At 35.7% G+C, this 10,426-nt stretch overlaps 1 protein-coding gene across 1 annotated transcript; it reads right to left on the bottom strand.

Annotated features, from left to right (window-relative positions):
- Positions 1-6,685: 6,685 nt before the first annotated feature.
- LOC145053197 (polyubiquitin-like) lies at positions 6,686-8,189 on the bottom strand. Its single transcript, XM_079001192.1, has one exon. The coding sequence runs from the start codon at positions 7,953-7,955 to the stop codon at positions 6,798-6,800; it is 1,158 nt and encodes a 385-aa protein (XP_078857318.1). The 5' UTR covers positions 7,956-8,189; the 3' UTR covers positions 6,686-6,797.
- Positions 8,190-10,426: the final 2,237 nt, after the last annotated feature.

The following is a 10,426-nucleotide window of genomic DNA, read 5'->3' as shown; positions in this document are numbered from 1 at the left end:
TGAGAACACCATACAATTTTTCGTTGGATGGATTAATGGTTCACCAACAATTGTAAACAAGAATAAGGGAGATAGTAGAGAGGATTGTAGACGAGAGGAGGGTTTGGTGAGAGTAGGATCGAGAAGAAGAAGGGAAAAAGGAAAATATTTATTTCTTTGATTTAGTTTGATACCATAATAGAGATTGATTTTACCATGAATCATTAATTCAAGAGTATGTGTAAACAAATACAAAGTATTGGGCTACACCAAATACACGGGCTAACTATATGACACAAATGGGCTACAATAATACAATATGTATACACTAAGAGAAAGCACCATTAACCAGCTAATGAACATTGATACCTGAAATAAATGAACATTGATACCTGAAATCAAAATCTAAATCGTTTACAAAAAACGAATCATCTTTTACAATTTAATTTCCGATCACAACGGTGGATGAAATCAAAACCTGTAATAATTTTCAACCATATAAATTGAAATCAATAGTCTTTCGGTATCTGTCGATGGCGGATGAAATCGTGAAATCCCCAGAAAACTCATGAACCATTCTCTGGAAACTCAGGAATATGAGATCGAGGGTAGGATGGATGATGTGTGAAGGGACGAGAGGAGGGTCGATGTTAGTAGCGCTAATTCAAGAAGAATCCAGTGGATCGTAGACTACGACTTCTTCGGTGAAGGGTGGTGTTGGCGAAAGTATGGTAAGGTGAGGCATTCTCCGATGATGGCAATTTCCGGTGATGAAGTTTTCCAATGAGAGAGAAGGGAACAAGAGACAAATGATCACGATAGGAAAGAATGGTGACAAATGTAGGTTAGGTCAAATGGGTAGTGATAAGGTGATGGAACTCATACATTTTTTAAAATACATCTTGTTAATAAAATTCAAAAAAAAATATTAAGGTATTTTGGACATTTTAAGTCGTATAAGGACTAAATGTGTAACGAAAATATGTAATAGGGACCGTGCGAGTTAAAATAAAAGTTAGGGATTAAAGAAGCAAATTACCTGAAACCACATGAATATGAATTATTCATGTAATTTACCCTAATAATAATAATAAACTATTATTTATTTGAGCTCCACAAGAATGTTCTATGAATCTACACTAGAAAATCGATTGTTAACAAACGTATAAGAAACTACAATCAAAATTCTCAGTAGGCACATCCTTCTTAGAATAATACTAGCAAGATAAAAAAAATTAAAAAAAAAAGTAATAATAATAATAATAATAATAATAATAATAATAATAATAATAATAATAATAAATTAGCTTTCACCACATGAGATGTTATCATGATTAAGTGATACACCGGGTCTCAAAGAATTGTTTAACTCAATTTGATGTATTTCTTGGTTACTATTTTTGTTGTACTTGAAAAAATAAACGTACATAAGTAAATGAAAACATGCTGCTATTATTACATTTAACCATATAAAAGATACTGTAAATTCTATATATCAAATTCCAAACAACAAACAGTTTCTCTCTTTTGAGACAAGAACTGCAGGATTCGATTCTAAATAATTAAAATAAAATTCCAACTTTTAGGATATTTATCAGAGCTTTGTTACCGGAGATCTTAGTTACTGGTTAAAAAGTACGACACTCATATGAAATTAACATTTAATTGAGGAATTTAATGGAGCAAGTGGTGTTTGACTATTTATCTAAATGACATGTAACATTGAGTTCCATTCTTCTTCACATTTATACAACACAACCTATGTTACCGAAGAACAATAAACTAAAGAAAAAACTAAAACAAAGATACCAAAACAATAACATAATGTCGGATAAGATGAAATAGGTGAACAAATCGCAGTAAAGCATTATAACTTTGTTCCAAATAACTTAAATCACAGCAAGGTATAGAATTTTATCTTATTTTCGCTGCTATCTCTTCCATACTTAGATGAGTTATTTATGGGATGTTGTTTATAGCATTCCTATTTATTTTGTCCTTGTATTCTGTTGCTGTAATTCAATTTTGGAACAATTCTTCTGCCTATTCTTTTCTCTCTCGTTAATTCCAATATGGTATCAGAGCGGGTTTCTCAAACCTAGCTTTCGATCCTAAAGAATGGCAGGAGACAAAACCAAAGACGGAGAAGGCCCTAGTGGCGGGATTACATACGACTCACCCTATTACCTTCATCCATCCGACTACCCAAAGCAATTACACGTGAACGAGATCCTTACCGACAGCAACTTCGTCGATTGGAGCCAAAAGATGACGAACTTTCTCTTCGCTAAAAACAAATTTGAATTTGTTGACGGGACGATCGAGAAACCCGAGAAAGGCTCCAAAGATTACATGCCATGGATGCGGGTTGATGCCATGATAAAGGGTTGGTTGACGACTGCCATGGAGAAGAACATACGGAACAGTGTCAAATACGCAGGGATGGCATCAGAGATATGGTCGGATCTGAATGAACGTTTCGGGAAAGAAAGCGCTCCTAGGGCGTATGAGTTAAAGCAAAAGATCACTTCTACTCGAAAAGGTAGTACCACTGTATCCACATACTTCACACGGTTACGATCTATATGGGATGAATTTCAATCCATATATCCATTCCCTCGATGTTCCTGTAACAAATGTGAGTGTAATATTGGCAAGATGATTAATGAGCATCAGGAGAAAGAACGTCTTTATGAGTTTTTGATGGGACTAGATGCTGAGTTCACAGCCATTAGAACCCAAATCCTAGCCACTAAACCAATTCCTTTTCTTGGGACGGCGTATCACATGGTGGCTGAAGATGAAAGGCAAAGAGCTATCTCCAATGAAGGTGCAAAACCTCTCGAATCCGCTGCATTCAAGGCCTTTCAAAGAAGGAGTGGACCTTCAAGTTTGAATAAAGAAAGAACCGGAACCAAGGCTGTGAAGGAAGGGACCGAACACTGCACCGAATGCAACAGAGATGGTCATAAGCGTGAAGGTTGCTTCAAACTGATCGGATACCCAGAATGGTGGCCCGGAAAGAAAGGAGAAAAGTCAAAGAGCAAAGCGGCATGTGTCGAGACAGAGACGAGTCCGATTCCAGGTTTAAGAAACGAAGATTATGAGCTTTTCTTGAAGCATTTTTCTGGTACAGGTAATGTCGAAGGTATTAAGCCCACAGCCAATATGGCTCATAAAGAAAACGAAGAAGGTGAGTGGATTCTCGACTCGGGTTGCACTGAATACATTACTCACTTGCCCAATGTCCTTATTAACAATAAGGATACCCCTTTCGAAGCTCCTATCCTCATTCCCAATGAGGATTCCATCCCAGTTGAAGGAAAAGGGGATTGTGTTCTTCTAGGGGGAACAAAAGTGAATGGAGTTCTTTATGTTCCGGAATTCAAGTGCAATCTTCTTTCTGTCAGTCGTCTTGCTCGTGACCTACAATGTGCCATAACCTTTTTCCCTAATTTTTGTATCATGCAGGGCTACTGAAGAGGAACTTGATTGGTACGGGGAGATGCCGAGGGGGACTGTACCGAATGAAGATGATTCAAGGAAGAAAGGCTATGGCCGCAACCATTGAGACATGGCACAAAAGACTTGGACACGCATCAAAAGGGAAGCTTGCTAGAGTTAACTTTCTCAAAACTAGTGTTAATCATTTACAAAGTTTTTGTGACTCTTGTGCGAAAGCAAAACATACGAGATTGCCTTTTCCTTCTAGTTTTATTAAAACAAATGCTCCGTTTGAATTAATTCATTGTGATATTTGGGGAGGATATCGTGTTCCGTCATATACTAAAGCCAACTATTTTCTTACTATAGTTGATGATTTTAGTAGAGCAATTTGGATATTTCTTCTTAAATACAAAAGTGAAGCAAGTCAATGTCTTAAAATTTTTCACAAGATGATAGAGGTTCAATTTGAAAAGCAAATCAAACGAATTAGGTGTGATAATGGTGGGGAATTTACATCCACTAACATGCTGGAATTTTACAATGAAAAGGGAATCCTGTTAGAGACCACATGTCCCCATACTCCCGAACAAAATGGGGTTGTTGAAAGGAAGCATAGACACCTACTCGAGACTGCACGCGCCTTAAGGATCGGTGCTAACCTTCCTAAGAGGTTTTGGGGAGAATGCATTTTAACCGCAGCGCATGTGATCAACCGTCTTCCATCCAAAGTGATTAAAGATAAAACTCCTTTCGAGTTAATCTGGAACAAAGAACCGGATTACAATTCTTTAAAGGTCTTTGGCTGTCTCGCTTACTTTAAAAACATCAATACAAAAGGTGACAAGTTTGAAGAAAGGGGGAAGCCAGGGGTATTTCTTGGATACCCTCCTGGAACTAAAGGATACAAAATTTTAGATCTTGAAACTAGAAAAATAATACTCAGCAGAGATGTCAATTTCCACAAAGAAAATTTTCCTTTCAAAAATATTCAAGAAAACAATGAATATGAAACCGAAGAACCAATGGTATGTCACGATTGTCATTGTCATGATGAGCCAATTTTAGCACAAAATAAAGTTCAAAGCCCCATAAAGCATGATGCTCAAGTGGATCATGACCAGGATGGTGAGCCAAATGACTCACATGAAACTCACAGTGAGCATGAAATGAGCAACCTGAGCAATGAAGGGCATCCCATCAACGATGATCTTGAAACCGATGAGTCTAACGAAGAAATAGAAGTCCCTTTTGAAACAAGACCCACCCGAACGAGGGTCCAACCTTCGAGATTCAAAGACTTCGTGGTACAGGTTCCCCCTTCGGTCAAACACCCGACATCAACATCCAATCAGGTTGCCTCTACGGTATGTCACCCAATTTCTAATTTCGTGTCTTATAATGAGTTTTCCGCTCACAAAGCTTTTCTCTCGGCCATCTCTAATAATGATGAGCCCAAGTTTTTCAAACAAGCAGCTCAAGATGTTCATTGGCGTGAGGCTATGCACAAGGAAATTAAAGCTCTGGAGAAAAATGGAACATGGACCTTGGAAGAACTACCTAAAGGCAAACGAGCTATAGACTCCAAATGGGTCTATAAGATAAAGTTCAAACCGAATGGCGAAGTTGAAAGATACAAAGCACGTTTAGTAGCAAAGGGTTTTACTCAAATGGAAGGGGTGGATTATCATGATACATTTGCACCGGTCGCCAAACTCGTTACAGTTAGAACTCTTCTAGCCGTGGCTGTAAAAAGGGATTGGATTATCCACCAATTTGACGTAAACAACGCCTTTTTGCATGGGGATCTCGATGAGGAAGTCTACATGAAGATCCCACAAGGTTTTTCTAAAGAAGGAGAAACTCGAGTGTGTCGTCTAAGAAAATCCTTATACGGGTTGAAACAAGCTTCACGCAACTGGTATCACAAGTTCACAACTTATCTTTTGAGCTTGAAATTCAAACAGTCCAAGGCCGATCACTCGCTATTCATTTATGAGAATGCAAAAATAACGATAGTTGCTCTCATTTATGTGGACGACGTGATCATTGCAGGAAATTGTCTCGATACAATTCAAGAAATAAAGGCGCAACTTGACAAAGAATTTAGTGTTAAAGACCTTGGCCCTCTCAAATACTTTCTTGGCAGAAGTAACCAAAACTAGCGATGGACTAGTTCTAAGCCAACGAAAATATACATTGGACATCTTAAAGGATAGTGGGAAATTGGGCTGCAAACCGAGTTCCTTTCCTATTGAACAAGGTTTGAAGCTTGACAAAGGTGACAATGAAGCGCGTGTCGATGCAGGTCAATACCGCCGTCTGATTGGCTGGTTGTTGTACCTTCAAGCCACACGTCCAGACATTACCTACTCAGGACGTTGCGTCCTGAGCCAATTTGTAGCTGATCCGAGAACCAGTCATATGGAAGCGGCAAACCGTGTCCTTCGATACTTAAAGGCTACACCGGGTCAAGGCATCTTCCTTTCCCGAGCAGGAGATCCCGTCTTAAATGCTTATTGTGACGCCGACTGGTTAGGATGCTCTTATACAAGACGCTCACGTACAGGTTACTTTCTCTTCCTAGGTGGGGCTCCTATCTCTTGGAGAAGTAAGAAACAATCTGTTGTGTCGCGATCTTCCGCAGAAGCAGAATATCGAGCAATGGCGTCCACCGTTAGTGAAATTCTTTGGGTTCGTTGGCTACTTAGTGAATTACGAATTGACACTTCATCACCCACACCCTTGTTTTGTGACAATCAAGCTGCTCGTCACATAGCTAATAATCCGGTTTTCCACGAAAGAACTAAGCACGTTGAGATGGACTGTTACTTTGTTCGTGAACGCGTTGAGTCCAAGGAGATTGTTCCCATGCATATAAGCAGCAAGATGCAGTTAGCTGACTTGTTGACAAAAGGGCTGACAGCACAGCAACTTCAATTTCTTCTTGGCAAGATTAGCATTACCAATTTGCATGCTACATCTTGAGGGGGAATATAGAATTTTATCTTATTTTCGCTGCTATCTCTTCCATACTTAGAGGAGTTATTTATGGGATGTTTTTTATGGCATTCCTATTTATTTTGTCCTTGTATTCTGTTGCTGTAATTCAATTTTGGAACAATTCTTCTGCCTATTCTTTTCTCTCTCGTTAATTCCAATACAAGGGGATCATGATAGTTCCATGACTACAACTACTCATGAGCATTAACAAAAAGACTATACAACATTGTCATCAGCATGACCATATCTATCACAAAAAGAAAAAAAGTTCCCGGTTTACCTTGTGTACGTAAATCATTAAATATACATGAACATATAAATTCAGAGTTCAAGATCAAAAGGATTACAGTACACATGAAGATGCATTGTTTTCATGATTGTTCAAAAAGGTCGAGAGTAGACTCCTGCTGAATAATATAATCACCCAGAGTCTGCCCATTATCTAGTTCCTTCCCTTCAAACATAAGTCTTGTTTGATCAGCGGGAATGCCCTCTTTCTCCTCAATCTTTTCCTTCACATCATCAATGGTATCCGAGATTTCCACCTCCAGCATGATGATCTTCCACTTCCTTTTCAAATTTATCACAACATAAATCAGCATATCACCTCGTCCAAGCCTCAGAACCAGATCCAATGTAGATTCTTGTTGGATATTATAATCCGCCAAAGTTCTAACATCCTCAAGGATCTTTGCAGAAGTGACCAAACGTTGATGATGTGGTCGAATCCCTTCAATGTCATGAATCTTTGCCTTCAAATCATCAATTGGCCCTTTAGCTCCCAGAGAAGCCTTGATGGTCTTGCCCGTCAAAGTCTTCACAAAAATATGATTACATCCTCCATACATCTTCTGCATCACGTGCACTGTAGATTCATTCTGGATGTTATAATCACCCAATGTTTTACCATCCGCTAGTTGCCTTCCATCATAAAGTAACAATTGGTGTTGAAATGCAATCCGCTCAATGACCCAAATCTTCGCCTTCAAGTTATTAACTGTCTCCAAGCTCTCCACCATCAGCCCAATGATCTTCCCATTCAAAGTCTCAACAAAAATCTGAAAAACATCTCCTCCCCACCCACGACCAAGAATAAGGTCCAATGTAGATTCTTTTTCGATGTTATGATCCCGCAAAGTTTTGTCATTCTCAAGCTTCTTTCCAGCAATGAACAAACGCTGTTGATGCCATGGAAACCCCTCAACGGCCTGAATCTTTTCCTTCACATTACAAATGGTTTCCGAGCTCTTCACCACCAGTGTGATGGTCTTCCCTGTCAAAGTCTTTACAAAAATCCGCATATCATCTTCAAACTTCAGACTCAGGTGCAATGTAAAAACTAATGGCATGTCGTATTCTTCCAAAGTTCTAGGACCCTCGAGGTTCTTCCCAGCAATGATCAAAAGCTGATGATGCGGTGGAATCCCCTCTATATCCTGAATCTTGGCCTTCACTTTACCTATGGTTTCAAAGCTTTCAACTTCCATAGCTATCGTCTTCCCCATTGGCATTCTGGCAAAGATCCGCATCCTGCGACGAAGATGGAGGACGAGATGAAGGGTTGATTCCTTCTGGATATTGTAGTCTGAGATGGCTCTGTTATCTTCCAACTTCTTGCCGACAGATCAGGAGTTATATCTTATACAGAAAAAATCTTGGCTTTGATGTTGTCGATGGTATATCCAAAGTTTCGACCTCCGAGTTAAGGGGTTTTGCCGGTGAAGGTCTTGATGAAGATCTGCAGTGAAGAGTGGACTCCTATTGGATATTATAGTCGGCTATGGAATCAATAATTTTGACTTTTAGATTTTTACCTTCTCAATATCCTTTGTCATTTTCAAGTGCCAACCTAAAAAACAGAGAAACCATAATATTTAAATATCAGAATTAATAATTTTGATCTTCTAATGGTATTTAATTAAAATAAACTAGTTTATAATCACTTTGATAAATTAAAAAAATCAAAGATTACTAATCAATTATTTAAAATAAATTATTACTTACGAGATATTTTTTACTTATATAATGTTATAATTGTTGATATAAATAAATATGTAAAGTTATATTTATATCACTTTATAGTCTGTATTAATTTAATTTTATTTTTTATTCTAATGTTATTAATTTAATATAATTAGAATGAGAAAAATTCAAAATTTAAAATTTAAAATCAAGAATTAATTATTAATTTAATGTAATTAGAGTGAGAACTTCAAAATTTAAAATTTGAAATGAATAATTAATAGATTGACAAGTGGCATGATAGGTGACATATAATATTAATAAAGAGATTAATAATATGACACTCGCAAAATTATGTATTTTGTACGTAATTCTTTTTGTTGCAACTTTTTTCTGTGACAGAAGTGAGTAAAACAAAACTATCTTTTTTTGATTTTTGACTATCTTTTATAATTAAGTTTACTATTTTTTTAAATATTAATGGGTGGGGCCTACCCCACACCCTTTATCATCTTCTCTCAACTAATGTTATACCCACCCGTTGGTCGAGTTGACGGATTTAAAAAAGAAAATGGATTGATTTTATTTTTTTACCAAGTGAATGTAGTTTCTAACATATTTACTAAATATATTTAGATAACTAACAAAAGTTCTTTCTTTCTTAAAAATACTTACATTTGGTGATGTGTTGTTTATTATAATGTCCTATTTTCAAGTATATTGTTATATTTTATAGAGTTTTTTAATTGGAATATACCATTTGCAATATATATTTACCAAATATAATAAACATAAAATGTAAATTATACAAAATTGAACTGATTGACAATTGTATTTCCCATTATGGTTAAAACGCCTATTTGCATGTAGATAAAAGAAAAACAAAAAAGGTACATTGTGAAAATCCATACTTTACTATTTCAAATAATCAAACAAAAGTACATTGCTAGAAATGGTTTCTTTTTTAACATAATTCAATTTATATATTTGACAATAATCAGTAAAATTATTGGATTAAAAAAATGTAAATTGCTATTTATGTTTAAAAAGATAAGTTTGATGTTATTATTAGTTTTAAGAAAAAAGTATGTTGCCATTATTGTTAAAAATATAAGTAATATTTTCTTACATGGACCAATTTTGCAATCCTTTTTCTGAAAATGGACAAATTATGTAAGATTTTTTTTGCATAGAAACGAATTCGGATAATAGTAAGTATAATGCTATTATAGGTAACAAAAGTAACTTGCTGCTACACATTACAAATTTCTAAGTATGTTGCTATTACAGCTAAATGAATGTACGTACATTACTATTACGTCAATTTTGTCCACATTAAATGAAAAATAATTGACTATATAGTGTAGACCAGATTAAGTATAGTAAAGTCATTTAGTAAAAAAAAAAAATCCTCAAGTTGTCCACATGGAACTAAAATACAAAAAAAAAAACAACACCTTTGTTATCTAACCAAAATATGTTATGTACTTTAAATTTTAACCATAATAACAATATAGGTACAAAAAAATCAAAAATATGTAAATCCCCATTGTTGTATACAATGACATAATTTTTTTTTGTCATAGAGACCAATTATGTAATCATTTTTCTGCCATATTGATCAATTATGTAATCTTTTTCTACCACTAGGACCAAATATGTAATCTTTTTATGCACAAGGATCAAATCTGTAATATTTCCTGCACATGGACCATTTATGTAATGTTATCGTGATGATGTCAAATTAAAAAAAAAAAAAAAAAAAAAAAAAAAAAAAAAAGGTAAAAACAGCAAAATAGAAAGTTTAATATTCGAATAAATAATCATCATCAATGAATGAATAAGGCGTGCGAAATATATGCTTGTTTTTCGGTCTCTTTCTTGTTTGATTTTGACAAAGGATTGAGTTTTATATCTCAACTTTAAATCTTTTATCAAAAAAAAAAAGTTTATTAATTGTATAATGACATTATTATCTTTAAAAAAGAGTAAAATACATGAATGGTCCCTATGGTTTAGGGTAATTTGCGCATTTGGT

This window comes from Lactuca serriola, chromosome 5 (assembly GCF_051521515.1).
Source record: "Lactuca serriola cultivar US96UC23 chromosome 5, Lser_US96UC23_V15, whole genome shotgun sequence".
Lineage (NCBI taxonomy): Eukaryota > Viridiplantae > Streptophyta > Magnoliopsida > Asterales > Asteraceae > Lactuca > Lactuca serriola.
The sequence above is the reverse complement of the archived record's forward strand: the minus strand, read 5'-3'. Positions and strand labels throughout refer to the sequence as shown.

Excerpts from the sequence above, each read along its gene's own strand:
- LOC145053197 (XM_079001192.1), bottom strand. The coding sequence starts at position 7,955 with ATGCGGATCTTTGCCAGAATGCCAATGGGGAAGACGATAGCTATGGAA.